The sequence below is a fragment of the Xiphias gladius genome, chromosome 12 (assembly GCF_016859285.1).
Source record: "Xiphias gladius isolate SHS-SW01 ecotype Sanya breed wild chromosome 12, ASM1685928v1, whole genome shotgun sequence".
NCBI classification, from domain to species: Eukaryota; Metazoa; Chordata; class Actinopteri; order Istiophoriformes; family Xiphiidae; genus Xiphias; species Xiphias gladius.
The window spans coordinates 9,847,127-9,864,468 of NC_053411.1; the positions used below are offsets into that span (position 1 = coordinate 9,847,127).

Below are 17,342 nucleotides of genomic sequence, written 5' to 3' on the forward strand. Positions count from 1 at the left end.
TAGTGTACAGACATCAGAGTGGTATCAATATTCTCGCCTGACTCTTGTTAACAAAGCAAATAAGCATATATCCCAAAAATGTCAAACAATTCCTTAATATTTTATGCAACTTCGATCTATGTCTGCTTTGAATTTTTAGAGGTATGTAGCGATAATGTATTAATTTGTTTTGCTTGCCAGGAAGTTTTTTGCCCCATATATTTTGGTGCACTAAGCTAAAGATTTAGTGTAGACTCATCAGCATGAATGCATTGATTTCACACGAAAAAGATCCATATATGAAGCAAATGCGCAGACAGTCAGTTCTGCCGGCCTCAGATTAGTGTCCCAAATCTTTCACCATTATATCTGTTTCACATTTGTTTCTCTCCAGACCCATAAATTATATTTCCACCATCCCTGTCCTTATGCACACCCTTAAAAGGCTTTTTACATGTCTCTTAATGTGTTTTGCTACGTCGCCATCACAGATATCCCCTGCCCTTAACTCTTAGCACTCGGGTCCACTCTCTGATATTCATCTGACATTTCCCAAGGCCAGCAGTTACGCCTGGAGCCCTGCATGTAACAGTGAGGCCGATCCATTACCTTACTTACAGTCTGGTGACATTATTACCATTGTGTGATCTTGTAAGAGGAAAGATATTACACACACACACACACACACAAGAGCGACACTCAGGACAGGAACATGTGGTGGCAATCGTTGGATGGAGAGAAAGATCAATATACCTGGGATGAGGGGTGGAGCAGACCATTTTTCAGTTCATACAGGGGATTAGGGGAAACTCTTAGAACAACAAGGACAGGGCAACAGTGTCAAGGGTATTTCCCATCAAGAGCGTTAATGTCATATCATTGGCCATGCTTTTAGATCACTGGAGAGAGAAAAGTAAAGTGTAGATAGGGCTAAAAAGGAGATGAGAACGAGGGAGAGTTGAGAGGCGAAGGGCTTAAGTGTGAAGTGGGAGAGCGATGTACCAATCGGTTCCTCGTAGATGTTAGGGTAATTGACAGATCCTCTATGTCAATTACATCCTGTCTGTAGGGGGAAGAGCAGGGTGGTGTAAATAATGTATGAACCACGCAGGAGGTATAGGATCGTTAAGAGCCAAGGGGGGGGGGGGCAACCAATGGGAGGCAACCAATGGGAGGCAACCAATGGTTGGAAAACGAAGGGTTAACACATGTCCCACTTCACTCAACATGCTATCAAGTAAAAGGGAATCACACTTCACAGACAAGACAAGCAAGTGAGAGGAAGCCAGATAAGCATGACGTCTACACCGATTTTTGCCGTGCTTATTTTAGATCTCACATGGACAATTTACATGCTGCTGAAATGCTATCGCTCAGTTCTCGCCACGCAGTGAATAATTTCTAATTAAGCGTCCCTATCTCCGCAGCGCTTTGTGTAATTAATGTTTCATGAGGTGTGGGACCCTGTTAATGACTGAAAAGGCAATTAAGGACTGTCTTCTCTGTTTTCTTTTCTTGTCACTATCCCACCACATGTTTGTGCTGCCATGGTGCCCCCCCCCCTCTTTTAGCATTTGATCCACCATCATTTAAGTGGCTTGAGCCTCATCAGTCCATAGTGGTAGGGCAAAACACTGGATGTCCAATATTTCATGTTTAAGTACAAAATGTGGGAATGGAGGGGCTGAGTCTCACAAATGCACAAGCTGTTGCCAGTTTGCACATGGGAAGAGTTCCATCAGATGGCAGGGGTTGAAGTCGAGAGGGGTGAGGCATGGCGGAAGAGGCAGGTGGTGCACACCATTTTCACATGGTGTGAGCAGCTGACCTGCAAAAGCTGGGGCTTCTGCTTCTTCACCCTGCCCCCCACCCCAACTTCTCCATCTCTTTTTCATCATAAGACAAGCCCCTGAAAGGAGTGGCGAATCTCACCGCAGGGGCAGCTCTCACATTTTGACCCCCTATTGCTCATATGTAATACATGCTCACCCTCCCACAAACGCAGCCCTCATTCCCCCACCACCTCTTTCCCACACTCCTCTCCTTCAAAAACCTCTCACCATATTACTCTTATGTATTCCTCCCTCTTCTACTCTCAGGTGGCAAGGCTTCCAAACCAGCCATCCAAGCGCTTGTTAGTGCTGCCCCCTTTAGTTCAGTGGTGACCCTGTCTTTATCACTGAGATACCCCTCTGCTGCTATAACAACCCCGCCTCTCTGTATCAATCGAACCCCAAGTCAGCCAAAATAATCCATTTAAACTGCCAGAGCAGTCACTATATGAGAGGGGCTTGGATTCTGAACAGTAGGGTGGCCATTTTAAGAAGCTCCTTCATTATCTTCCGCTAGGTTGTTAAAAACACCCTCTTTACCTGTCCTGATATTGAGCCCCTCAAATCAATCACGCATCATGGAATTTATGAAAGGCTGAGAGAGATGGGGAGGAATGAAAAAGTTAAAAAAAAAATGTGCAAGAGGCAATAAATAGGGCTTTAGCATTGCAGTGTGCTGGTGTGAGAGCTCCCAAGTGTTAAGTAAACCCAAATGAAGTGGAGGAACCAATAAAAACAGCTTCATAAGCCCCCCTATAATCTTGTCAGTTAGGAAGGCCACCCACTAGCCGATGCCGGATTTTTCACTGATTGACATCATTCATATCTCCTCACTTCATAGAGTACCTGCAGTAAGTGCACACCACTGCATGGAGTCTTATTTTCTCCTTGCTTTAAGGATGTCATGAAATAAAAGGGGGGGGGGGTTGTAAGTGCCTTTAATGCATTAAGTAATGCGCTGTGGGCGCAGGAGAGTTTTTACAAGAATGGTGTCTCAAAGTTTGGATCAGTCCCCTGAAGTTGACGCTGAGAAGTCCAATAAACTCCTTCCCACTCACTTTGCGTAAGCTCTGCAGGGTTGCCATTAACTAAATACTTTTACGGCTTTTAAGTGCGTGTCACCAATAGGGATGGATGACAAAATAATTCTATTTACGGTTGACAATGCATCAGCCATGTACGCTTAATTAAGACTGCTAGAACATTGATGGACACAGATGGAATAGTGTTAATGTAACGGATGTATCTGAGAGCCACCTTCAAAAATATACAACATATCCTCGATAGTTGGTAGGAATCTTAATTTATGTGGCAATGTGGTTCTTGTAAAGATGGTAGTTTTTATATCAAAAATTATCTTTCTGCCTTTAGACTAGCAAGAGGCTGCATCTACATCGAGCTCTTTAAGGTCTGCAGAAATTGCTATATAACTAAATATTTTATCAGGTCCTTGTCCATGTAAACACGTTTGAAAAGCCTGTAGTAATAACTTTTAAAGGCCAGATGATGCCCTCCATGTTAGATTACTTTTGTAACACAATATTGCATGTAAACATCTTGTAAATATACCTTAACATAGAGGCAGGCAGATGCTACTCATCACTGAAAACTATCACTTAGGACAGATTAAATATCTTTTGACTATTTCTTGAGTCAAAAATAAACTCACTCTTAACTTTCAGTCACAGTTACTTTCAATGCTCATATTGTCACTTTTAAACTTCTAAACTCTGTATATATATATATATATATATATATATATATATATCCATCCCTCTGTCCTCAAACTGCCTGTGGAGCTTCTGCCTAGAGCTCTGTTAGCTCCCCCTCCAGGAACTAAGGAAGGAAGTTTTTTTGGATGACTTCCTGCCTGATCAAAGCATCAGACCACCCAAGCCACACTGTGACCTCTTGCCCCATGCCCGCCCTCCCCCCTGCGGACACAAATACAAGGTTTGGCAGTGGTGAGGGTGACCTTTCTAGACTCCCTCAGATGAAGGAAGGCAACATAATTATATTCTGCCTGTCATGCCCTTATCTGTGTCTGGCTGTTGTTTGTTTTAAATTACATGGAAGAGTGACTTTCCAGCGGACCAGGGTGGAGGAGCGGATTGAGGCAGAATAATGAAAATGAAGAAAAGAGAGCTGCAGCGCAGACATTACAGTGGATCTGCCATGCTGTGTTGAGCTGTTGTATCATACCTCTAATGTAAAATATTATGAAAGGATTAGTGATGACAATGTGGTGCAATCTTGACTTTAAATGTAATCCATTCATTATTTCTTCTATGGTCGTATTCATCCTCAAATTGCAAAGATCTTGCTTTTATTTTTTTGAATCACCAGTCACCAGTTAAAAGCTAATTAATTGTTTCAAGCACGCAGTGCTATTGTTATGACCATGCAGTGCAACGCAGGCTCTGTTTAAAGACCCGAGCCTACCTTTCCCTACACGGCAGAGTGTATTTGAGGAGAACCAAGACAGACGGGGTATCAAAGATGAAAGCATTTGTTTTGTTATGAATACAGAGGCAGAAAAAAAAATGATGAATGTGAAAGAAATATATTTTCCCAAAGTGCTGCCTGAAGCCCCGTTGTGGCTACACTAAGAAAGGAAATAAAAGTAAGGTAGAGAGGGAGAGAGAATGAGGGGAAGCTAATTGATAAGCCCTTTTACTGTCACTGACGAGCAGCATGTCATTACCCACATACGCTCCAAACCCTTTTGCCAAACCCTTTTGCCACAGTGCTTCCTGGCCTTATTGGATTTCTGCAAAAATGTTTTTGCAATCTCGGCTGAGCTTGGCGGTCCTTGGACAAAGCGTATTACTTGAGCTGGAAGCTATAATAAACACAAGGGAATTATGGTCATCGTCTTGATTGGATGATGAATTAAGCTTGATGTGTGGGGATGGCTGTGTTGCTGTGGTGGTTGTGATGCCTGATTACAGACTGTGTGGTCTGTTGCATCTTATAAAAATATTTTAAAATTATGTGGTTTTATACAATAGGATAAGTTTTTTGGCTATATTTAGTATAAAATGTGTGCTTTGTTCGTGGAAGATGGTTGCTGTGTGCAAATGAAAGAAGATGTGCTTTGTTAACGGGGCAGGTGATGGTGATTACATCGAACATAATGTGGGAGAAGCCATGCATTACTATGAATGCTATTTTTTATTAGTCTATAGCCCCGTTATTCACAAATGTGTCCCATTTGCTGTTAAAGGATGCCAGTTTCTGATTGCCCTGGGTTGTTGTACAGCTAATAGTATACAAGTATTACAATTTGTTTTATTAGTAAATGAATACTGTGATAGCATGGTTCTAATGCCAGTGTTACTCATGTCCACAGCTTTATCTTTAGCATTATTTCAGTATTTACATTAAGTGGTCTAAGATTTACAAATTTCCAAAGTCTTTAAGCATGTGGAGCAGTGGATGTGGGTTCTTCTTTACCTTATGAGGAGCCAACTGAACATACAGTATTACATTTACAAGTACCCAGTCCCAATGTATAAATTCCCTGCTAAATATAGCCCTTTTATGCCAGATTTAATTGGCAAATATAAATCATTATCATATTACAATGAAATATAAAGATAACAAATTTAGTATTTTTAATACCAACTCAAGGGAGCTACGTACAAGAATGGCAAAGCAGTGCTACTACGGTGTAATTAGTTTTGAGCTATGATACCAGAGTCATTGTTGAGACCCTGTTTTTTCTGATGAATCTTTTCACTTTTTGCTGATCAAGCCCCATGTGCACTGTTGTCTAGAAAAGACCAGTATTTCAAAGCAAGGTACAGCAGGGCTCAGGTCAGTGTGATGTACAATTTGGAACAGTTGAAGGGCTGTCAACCGGGAAGTTGCTCAGTGAAGCACTAACATGCTGATACTCTCTGTGATGTGTACTACATAATATGTCTTAGACTTTCATGGGGGATGCTTTTGATCACCCATGGTGTATAGCCACTGAGAAGATCACATTGCTGGCACAGTTCTCAGAGCCTCCATTTAAGCTGGAGGCAGGTTGTGGAAGCTTAGTATGCTACCAGGTCCATTGCATCATACAATGGGAAATTGTCGAGTCATTGCTGAAAGTGTCTGCATCTTTGTGTATCATCTTTACATGCTTTTATTTTCCCATAACATCATAGCCAACTTAAATTTGTGCGTATTTATACATTGCTATGTGTGCTTTGAATATTTTTTCCCACTGTGGTATCAGACCACAATGCTGACATCACATCTTATTAAGACTTTCTCATTTCCTCACCTCAGTCTTTTGGCAAGTGTAGTTGTAGATCTTTTGGCAGGAGACAGAGGTCATGGGTTATGGTTATAATGATGTAGCAGGTGAATGGTTCAGATGCCAACTCTTGTAGATGTTCAATAGTCTATATACTTCCGACATCCTACCATAATGCAAAAAAAATCTAGCAAGGATCAGACCTGCCAGTCATTGTGCCTTGGCATGAGCCGATCCTAAAAGTAGCATTTAAAAGACACTTGTGCATTCTAAATGGAACTGAGTATTAAATAAGCATTCACATATACAATTTATGCATAGTTACACTATTCCTACACTGTGGGTCATCAATTCTTAACTAAAGGGACTCTGCTACCCATGGGGTCCATTCACCGTGCTTCTCAGAACCAGCAGAGAGCTTCACTTTCCCTCCCACTCCTTTTGGGATTATATGGGCCTGCAGTTTATTCACCATATCTCTAATTGTCACTAAGGGAGCCTGTGACTCTTGTTGCATGTAGCTTTGTACTACCCCGCAATGGACATTTCCATGAGTAAATCCAACATTAGGGAATTAATTAGGTAGAAAACAATGGGTCATAAGAGTGCTAACGACAGAATAACAAGGCACAGAGTCTTATTTGGTGTTCACCACACATAGCATACAACTGGGAAGATGAAGAATGCTAATTAGCTTTAGAGCTTAGTGATGGCCCATTTCCATCTGTGACAATATTTTAAGACTAGGATATTGTTCATGTTGTAAAGCTTTACCAGTAGAACATGTTGACATATTTTCAAAAATATTGTTGTTAAAAGAGGCAAGCATTCATACAGTATGTACTCTTACTTTACTATTACTTATCATATACTATAAATTAAATGGTGTTTACCTTTTTTGTTGTTTTTGTTTTTATGATTCTTTAGAAAGAATTTGTATGTTCAGGTTATTGAAGCGATAATTGACTTTTGCCACTTCAGGGCAGTGGAACAAGCTTTAAACACAACATTGACATATTATCACCTACTTGTTATTGGCAGAAACTAAGAGTTGGCTATTTAAATATCCATAAGACATTGCGCAACATTCAAATTCTTTTTGAGACGTCTTTCTAGCAGCTCGTCAAATGTAAGTCCAATATAAGTCCATTATATTATCAGACCTTTTTTGCTGAGGCCAGCTGCCTGCTGCTGCTTGAAGCAATACTAATGTATGTGGTGACACTTAGCCATAATAGTAGAGTAAAACCAAAACAATTAGCTGAAAGATGCTAAAACTCTCCCAAGAGCCCCTCTCAAATAACTCATCATTTGATCCATTGTTTCATATAAAAAATATCAATTGGTACAGCTTTAAAAATTCACAGGTTTCCATAGGTTATCACCCTCTATGGCAGCATGAGGTACTTGAAATTAAGTTGTCCCTGGGCTAGTTGTTTTGACCATGCAAAGGCCTCTGAACTAATATCCTCTCTTGTTTCATACAATAACTGTCTTATCTTTTTTGGCTTTCTTGCTTGACTCCGATTAATGCTTTTGTTTACATTTGGTGCAAAGAATTATGTTGACACCTACTCTTACTTGAACTAGCCATTGCAAAGGTGGAAAGGTTCATCCATCATCTAGCACCTTTGTTGTACTTTTGAAGTCAAGCTGCTTTTTCTCTCAGCTGCTTGTGACTCACCTATTCCTCACCTATCTTCACTACATCCAGGAGGCTTGAAATTACTGTGGAAATATGAGACCTATTAAATCTCTTTTACTTCATTTCTCTTCTCTTTATTCCAGTACGCGACGCTATTACCCATCACACCAAGCAATGACCACAGGAGAAAAGTTAATAATTTAGATGGCCAGCCATGAGCAATTTGGTACTGGTATGCTTGTTTGCACTTCTTTTTTTGCAATGAATGCTTATTTGAGGGCTCTTGTTCTAGATTTGGAGATGGCTACACAGTCACTGTGAGGGTTGGTGGCTCTCCTCCGGCCTTGAAGACAGTCGAGGACTTTGTCCAGCAGACCTTCCCAGGCAGTGTCCTGAAGGAGAAGCATCACAACACGCTGCAGTATCAGCTGCCATATGCACAGGGAGCTTTGTCCACCATCTTCAGCCAGTTCACCAGCCATCAGCAGAGGCTGGGTGTGGAAGACTACTCTGTGTCCCAGACCACTCTAGATCAGGTAAGGCCCAAAAATTGGGTAAGTGTTTTTTTGTTTGTTTTTTTTTAACTTGACTAACTATAAGTATTACTCTTTTATCTGTAGGCTTTCCATCATGCCAGCTGTTTAAAGCACCCTGTGAAATAATTTCTTTAAATTTTGGTTTTTAACACACCAGGTTATGGTACAACTACAGTGTTGCACACTGCAGCTAATTATTAAATATGAATTTGGTGATTTGTCCCAGGTCTACATTTTCTCTGAAGCAAGTGAACCCATGATATTTCTAGATGGGAAATATTATCCATCCATTGTTACAAGTATAGGAAATGGGCAGTAGGTTTATTCCAATCCCCTTCTCATCTCTGACATCACAAATGGCAGAAATATACTGTATTTTTCAAAACATATTCACAAGACTTCACCCACACAGCGTCCATGCTGTTGTGTCTTGTGCCCATGATTTGCACAGTTGTGGTTATGCTTTGGGAAAACTTTCTCTAATGAGCAATAACATAGGCTCCATAATATGTGAAACATTTCTGCTTTGCCTTGGGTATTGGTAATCTGAAGTGTGGAAACTTGATTATTTCAAAAGGTTTGTTCAAGGTGCAGATGCAGTGATGACACATTTCTCTTCATCCAAATGTAGTATTATCCCTCTGAATCGAGCTGGGAAAGTTGTTTGTTCTGTATTTTGACAAAAACCGGAGCTAAACATGGAAGTGGAATTGTTCAGTCATTTCTGTGATTATGCTTGAGAGCAAACAAGAGTTTTAGCTGGTTTCAGCCAGAACAGAAGCAGGGGAGGCACAATTTGACAAATTTCTCTTCTAACATGGGAAGAATTTAGGCAGACTACAGAGAATCTGGGGCCATGTTCTATTGTTTTACTGTAATTCTGTGGGGGTGACAGCTCAGTTTAAAGGATCATTAGGTCATTAATCAGTGCATTCAGCATTTTAAGTGCGCTCAGTTAATGCAAGTCTGCTCAGTCCAGGATAAGATTTAAAGATCTATCACTGCCTACACATTGCCTTCTCCCATTTAGGCTGTCAGAGTGACCAATGAGGACTACACTGAGTTTTCTGTAGCCAAGATAGTTCCCAGCCAGGTCCCAGTATTGATCAAGACTGAGATTTTCTATAGATTTTCTATACTCTATGCAATTTATATATATGTGTGTGTGTGTGTGTGTGTGTGTGTGTGTGTGTGTGTGTGTGTGTGTGTGTGTGTGTGTGTGTGTGTGTGTGTGTGTGTGGGGAAGAGCCTCTTTTTCGATGAAAAAAAAAAACTCCAGACAGAGATGTGATTGAGTGAATTGTCTGTGCATTCATTTGTTTTGCAGCACTGTTGTATTTAAATCAAATTATGTGATATACAGAGTACCACAGGGATGTTAGGTATGTCATTAACCACATAACTCCTCGAGGATAACCTTTTTTGCATCATTATTTAAGTAAAATAAGCCCTTTGGGGGAGATGAACCTTCCACTATGACAGGAAAGGAATTCATGAAGAGCCAAATGCTTTAACTTAGTCTGGTTTACAGTCAGATTTAGTTTTTCCTAAAGCATTTTTAGCAGAACCCTGTTAATGTTTCACAGATCATTGGCGTTAAGCCATACTATTACCTCCAACCTTGCATAATTTCTGTTTTCTTTTTCATCAACTTGCCCTATGTTCTGCACTGGTCAATATTTACCAGATCAGAAGTAGTACATAAATCATACTTGAACCAGGAGGTCACAGCATAAAAAACACAGAGGGGAGGCCTGGAGAACCTGTGTAGACCTAGACAGTCACCTTTCAGCTGGTGAGTTATAGAAAAGAGCCCTGACCTATAGTATAACACCCGACTTGCACTACAATTAATATTGATCCACACAGCCTGGAGCTCAGGCATTAACACTGATGGCCAAGACAGTGCAGAGCTGACAGAGCAATTGAAAAGAAAATGTAACTTTCTAAACTGTCTTTTAGAAGCAGATTGTGTGGTAGGAATGTGAAGTATTTGCTACTTTGTGGTTGGACAGTGGTCTACATTGAGAATGATAATGTTACTTGTACAAGCCAATGTGAATGTTATTTTACTACATGTAGGATGTGGTATCAGATCCAAATGTAAATTAAAAAAAAAAAAGAAGATAAAAAGCAAATTTTTAGTGGTACATTGTTAAATAAGACTTAAAGTGGCAGCAATCAATATTTTTATATCAACAGTGGGTGTGTAATGTAAAACACTTCAGCTGAAGCCACAAGCCCACAGAAAATCTTCAACCAACTCTGCAGTTCTCCTAAACTATACAGAGCTTCTTAACAACTTTATAGCTGATTGTTTAGCTTTTTCTGCCCACAAACTTACTGTTTTGCTTCTGTGTGAAAAAGTTTTCTGATAAACACACTGTAAGCAGCCTGCCCAGCATCAAATAGCAGACAGACAAAGCTAGCGACTAGCTAGTGAATATTGTGGAGAATTTAGAAGCTAAAGATCAAGATATTTTTGTTAGGAGTTGGTGGAGACCAAAAACAGAGCTAAAAGGAGAGCAAATATTGGACTTATATTCATCAGGTGGACAGACACATGGTTCCAAATTGAATTTTCAAATTCTACTCTTGCTACAGATTGTCAAAGTGTTGCACTGCCCCCAAATGACCAAAAATGAATTAGTGCAGCTTCAAACTGTGCCTAATAATAAGTAAGTCATTCCTAATAACTCATGCCTAATTAGGTTCAGGGGAATGTACTCATGCCTATTAATGGCAACTTTACTATGAACATTAAAAAATGACTATTGAAAAGTGTTATATATGTAACGTGATTTTCCTTTTTAAATCTTTTTGTAATTGCCGAAAGTTATTGTAAGTTCTATTCTTTTATCTAACTTAAGACTAACAACAAAATCTTCCACCTCTGAAAACATTTAAAAGTCAGTGTACTATCATGGCATGGACATGGGAATGGGTGATTAAGCGTCCTTCACCTCCTCTGTTCTACCTCAGTGGGCATCAAATAAACACCTAAATGAACCTTCTGTAATGTAATTAATTTCTGTATCCATCTGTTATTAAGAAAATGCCACTCAGTAGCACTAGTGCATGACTTTCAGGTCATGAATGGATGGTTGGCTAAATACAGAATGTACATTAAGAGGAAAATCACATCACAAAGCAGGGAATGAATTTACCATGGTCGTCTCAGTCGAAAATGCTGTTAACTGCACCATTGAAGTTTTTTCAGAAAGTTAAGTACAAACAGTGTTTATAAATTATTAGCCAAAACTATACAGCCTTGACTATAAATATGATATGCTGTGCATGCCTCAGCACATCTAGCCAATATCAGCCAGTGGCACAGTCAGAGGCCAAGAGAGATTGGTGGAGAGTGTATGTTGATACTGTCATTCTTATCCTCTTACTCATTCTCCTCTAATAAGATTCCTTGACAACTGTGACCTTGTTTCACACTGCTGATGCTCTGACATCACACAAACAGAAGCATACTTTAGCCTTAGGCGTTCTGCAGGCATAGCTCACTCATCACTTACAAGGTAGTCTGCTGTTATGCTTTTTCGCCAACCCAACTAGCCACCAGCTCCGTGAGCTTGCACTTAACATTTTCATCCTTCCTGCCTAATTTCAATAAAATGATAGGTGAGCAAACAGCATTATTTGTTTGAATAATAACCGTTGCTTTCGTTTTGGAAGTACAGGAGACATTTTGAGAAATACGTTTATGCGTTTTCTTGCCAGGTGTTAGATAAAAAGATCGATACCACTCTCATGTCTGTGCATTAAGTATGGAGCTAGAGCCAGGAGGTGATTAGCTAGCTTAGCGTAAATACTGGAAACAGGGGAAAACAGCTAGCCTGGCTTTGTCCAAAGTTATAAAAAATTTGGGGTTTTAGAGGGAGCTACGAGGTGCAACTACTTCTTGACAAACAACACTTTATTGGTCCACCCAGAACTTCTGTGCAGTGTCTCTGCTGGTTTCCAGGCAACCTCATGGTGATGACAAGACTTGGGAAAGTCACGACTTCTGGGTTTTTTTAACAAGAAATTGTTAGAGTATGTAACCTCTTGTAAACCACAAATAGTCTTCATTTTTTGTAAAGATTTAACAACTAAGGAATAACATGTTAGTTAGTACATTTTAGAGGCGTTTCGAGAAAGTCTGGCTAGCTGTTTCCCCCTGTTCCCATTCTTTATGCTAAGCTAAGCTAATCGCCTCCTGGCTCTAGCTCCATACTTAAAGGTCCAACATAGCAGGAAATGAGATTTCCATGTCATTTTTGATTAGAAAGCAGAATACAAAACGACCCGTTCTTGCAATTTCTCCAGAGAGAAGTGTGAGAGAAGAGATGTAAAACTACATTACGATGGTTTTGTGGTACTTAAAACCACAGATATATCTTCTTATGGATATTAAAACTTCAAATAAATCAACGGAGGAGTGTAAAATATGGGACCTTTGATGAGCATAGGAGTGGGTTCTATCTACTTATCTAATGCTCAGCAAGAAAGTCAATAAGTGTGTTTCTCAAAGTCCCAAACTATTTTTTAAATGTTTCAATGTATAAATAAATATAGCCTACTACATGAGTAATGCAAATGCCTCCAGCACACATTTTCACTTACAAAGGCACAAGATAATACACAGTAATGACTAGGTAAATACATCACAGTAATTGGCAAACTACTTCTTTTGCTCAAAAAATGAAGTTTAGAAATGCTAATGAGACTTTTTTTGTTTATAATTAACATTAAATTATTAGGCTACAGATTATATTCATTGTCTAATTAAAAAACAGAAGCTTCAAAGGCAGGATAGATCTTTATTACCCCGTCTTTATTATCTGAGCTTCACATAAACAAAACCCTGAAAAGATGCTATTGTTTATTTCTTATTTATGCTGTACCATGTGTTTATTCTCTGTCCCATTTAATTTTTGGGTGAGTTTGTAGCAATGAAGAAGGTTTTAATGCATAAGGTCAGAGTAATTTATTGTGGAAATGGTCTGGATGCTTTTTTATCTCTTTTATTTTTTCAATGAAGTTTTAAATACAATCTAGTAATTCACATTTCCTTTTATATTCACACAGCCAATGAGAATCATTTAATGAAAAAGCAATGCTCTTATCATTTTATACGATCCTCTTTCTTGCTTTTTTTTTCTGCAGGGTAAAAATCTTTGTATAACTTTACCACAACAGACAGCTAATGCTAAGAGAAGAAAAAGCCTGGATTACGGCAATGTTTACAGCATAATGAAATACACACAGCCTTTTATGAACGCCATAGGATTGATTTCTTCTGACATTAAATGGGCATCACAGAGAGAAGAATGATTGTTTTATTCTCTTTCTCAGCTGGTCAAAGATGTCAAACTGACATTCACTGCGTGAGCCAAGGCGCTTACTTGATGCTTCATAGCCCTTGTCTGGCAACTCATTCATATGTGCCCCGTTGTCTGTACCACTATTTTTGTTTGTTTTAGTGGTAGAGGATGGGGGAGAGCAACAATGAGATGAGAACAGAAATGTCCACAGGCCCTTCAGTGCTGTGTGTATTATACTTAAGAGTTCATCTTGCCTTTAAGTATTTTCTCCTCCTCATTGATATTCCAGGTCTTTGTGAATTTTGCGAAGCACCAGCATGGAGAAGAGGACTCCCAGGCCTATGACAACCCAGTGGATACTTCAGATGAGCTGCCGATGCAGTCGGTGAAGACCTTCCAAGAGGCAGAGAGGGTTTAACAGCCATAAGAAAAAAGAATAATATTTACACTTAGAGTGGGCCAGGAATTTACGTTAACCAAAATTGAATGGGTGAGATTTTCACCAAAACAAAATATGGGTTCATGAGTGATGCACTGTATTTGGCCCTAATTACCATAATGTGCATAGCCAGGCCTTTGAAAATGATCTTTGACTTAACTTTGCACCCAGTGCACCACTGCTTCACACTGATCAACTGTGGCATTTAAGTGTTTGTGGTTTCTAAATATCTATTAACCATCTGTAATGCAACAAATCGACTTTTGAACTATAAATGTCTAAAAGCGTGGTGACACTGATTCTCTGCACCTGTAGCATTGATTATGTAGTCTCCACCCAGTGTGGACACAATTAAAGGAATAGATCTGGAGTCAAAATGAGTGTACAACCATGTGGTTGCAATATTGCATTCGACAGACATTCAACAGATATGGAGTTCAAATCAATTTTGTTTGGAGTATACTGCTAATCTTAATATACCTCAAGAGAGTGTAAAGGCCAAATGATTTCCTGAAAGCATCACACATTGAACAACACTTATGATACCTCAGCACTGACCTTCAAATTGAATTATATTCTAAATTTGTACCAGTTGTTTACATTTGCCGTGGATTCTAATTGTGATATGTTGGACTGTATAACTATATAAAAGAGAAAACCCTTCCTTGATGTGTTTTCACACCAAAGGTTGGCATGGATGAGATTGTTGTTTACGTTGAACTGATCAGGTCATATATTTGAATCATCCTGCAAAAGGTTGGATCACTTATGTTCACTTTTAACGACATATCAAAGAATATCAACAAGCAACTAATGTAAGAATCTTTTGTCTACACAAATACAAAAACACATTAAACCAAAGTTGGTTTCAACCTTGCACTGTGATTTGCTGACAGGCGATGCAGTGATTACCACTGAGCAGAAATGATTAATAAGAATTCTGTCACTCTGTCAGATGTGTTGGCTTTGAATGTCTGAATGAGCCTCCCATCAGCTGTGTTTAACAAGAGATGCTGAGGTTAAAGCAGTGTGACATTGCAGAGACAGTAAGAGTCAACCAGCTGTCAAACATGTATGGTCTGCAAAAAAAGCAACACATCCCATGTGTGCGCCAACCACAACTTACAGACAACTACGTCTTTCTCATGCTGTATTAGATGCAGTGATCATGAATGTAAGTGGACAAATATCAGAAAACATTTCTTGAGAATTATTTATATTTTGAGATTTTTAATGCATTGCTGTGGGAAATCTTTCTATTTTGTTCATCACCTTTTCTTTGCTGAATCTAATTAAACTTTATCACTAAGAATTGTTTTGTCATAAGGCATGCTGGTTTGGTGTGTTAATCTGTGACCACCAGAGACCAGTGCCATTATCACAGAATAAAGCACTCCATCTCATGCACAGAACTCTGCATAGCAACATGCCTTGTTTGCAATGTTAAGATGTGTTAGCTGTATTATGTTATGGAAGTACAGTATATAGACCATATGATTGCAACTAACCATTTGCTAAGCCCTGACCCCCTTAGTTACTATTGCTAATCCTGTCCAGAAGTCAACCAAATAACGGAGCAGCAATGTTCTTGTATTGCAGTTTAGAGCTAGTTAGTCCTAGTCCTAGCGTTATTATTTTGTTCTAAACGCCATTAGCATCCAGGACTGGCTTCCACACAGTGGCTAAATATTAACTTACACAGTGATTGTGATAGTCATAATAGGGCGTTTTTTGAGTAATCTGTAACCACATAAACTATGTTTTTAGCTAATGATATGGCCTTAGAAGTAACTGTAGGCTTCTACTGTAGGTAACAGGCTAGGTAGCCGGACATGCTAACAGGCCTGCTGTGCCTAGTCACGGTTGCTGAGCTATGATTGGATAATCAAGGTTCAGGAGAGGAGTTTAATGAAAGGTCAAATGGGACTTCATTTCATTTTTAATTAAATAATAATTACAACATGTTTTTAATATCTACAGATATGTGAGTTATTCATAGCTACATTCTTACTGTTCTGTACAACACTGAGAGATAATAAGTTTCTTAATGATTTAAAACTTGAAAGCTATTTTCTTGTGTAACTTAAAATACTGGCACTTAAGTTGAGAATTTAGATACTTTTCCAGTTTGCTCCTCACAGGCGCTCTGGTTTATTTTCAGAGCGTGACATAATTACTGTGCTAAGTCCTCACATTACAATCATGCCAGTTGCAAAGAATAATGGATCCTATTTGTACTATTTCTTCATGCCAAGACAAACGATTAAACATTTGCACAAATTGTAATGTGACTCTGAATTTAATGTTTGTACACTGCTGTGTTTGTCCACTGAAAGTCTCTTTAGTTCAATTTGTACATGCTGATTTACTGTCCTGTGTTAGCCCTTGTTTCGCTTCTATTTCTGTCACTTCTTTTCTTCTACTGAAGTTAGCATGCTAACCAGCTAGCCCCGGCTCGGGCCGCCCATCTCATCACTCTCCGATAGTCAGTGTCCTGGCTGGCCTGAAGAAGTAGTGCTGTTCAGAGGGTGTATTATAACCTCTTCTCTTGTAACCACAACAATGACTGAAGCTCTTGGCAAACGAGCATCACCACCACCTGCTCCTGGAAAAAAAACAAGTTTGGTGACAGACAAAACTTAAATATAGCCCCTTTAAGGTGTCTTATTTTTAATTTTAAAAACAGTTCCTCTACCCATTTCCAGCTTTTTCCCCCAATGGATAGACACCTTGATGGATCTATTTCAGTGTGTGCTCTACTTTTCAGTCTAAATTATAGAGATAAATGCATATGAATTTTTTTGCTTTCTCTCTTAGGTGCAAATTTATTTGATTGTCTTTGCTTGTGAACAGCAGTCAGGTGAAGGAAGGGATGGCTACAGTCCTCTGTAAGTTTCTGCGGTATTTCACCTGGCTAAAGTTTTCACTATGTATTTTCTTGGCCCACAGGGACATACTGCAAACAGTACTTCAGTGTACAGGGAGACATCAATTAGTTGATCCAAAGAGAAGATTTAGAAAAGATTTTTGATTGTTTTGTCATTTATAAATCAAAAATGCCAAATTTTTGTCAGTTCTAGTTTCGCAGATGTGATGGACAGTATTCACTATTTTCCTACAAAATATATACTTTTTATACAGAATGTTACTAAACACAAATTGATTAATTGAAAAAAATATCCATAATGTAAAATAACTATGAATTGCAGTCTAAGTTTAATTAGTTAATGTTTATTTAGGTAAGTGTGTATGTGTCATGAGTTGAGTTAGTTTTGTCGTTCTACATGTATCCCACCTCTCCCCTTTCTTTACTCGTTAGAACGCTGAGGTCTGGGGCACGC

The 17,342-nt window shown here is 39.1% G+C and overlaps 1 protein-coding gene across 1 annotated transcript in view; it reads left to right on the plus strand.

Annotated features, from left to right (window-relative positions):
* The window catches only part of LOC120797184 (phospholipid-transporting ATPase ABCA1-like), a 140,131-nt gene extending 125,154 nt beyond the window's left edge, over positions 1-14,977 (plus strand). Inside the window, exons 48-49 of the mRNA XM_040140576.1 lie at positions 8,001-8,244; positions 13,852-14,977. Coding sequence (XP_039996510.1) covers positions 8,001-8,244; positions 13,852-13,980 — 373 coding nt within the window. The 3' untranslated portion in view covers positions 13,981-14,977. The remainder of the gene's footprint in view (positions 1-8,000; positions 8,245-13,851) is intronic.
* Positions 14,978-17,342: the final 2,365 nt, after the last annotated feature.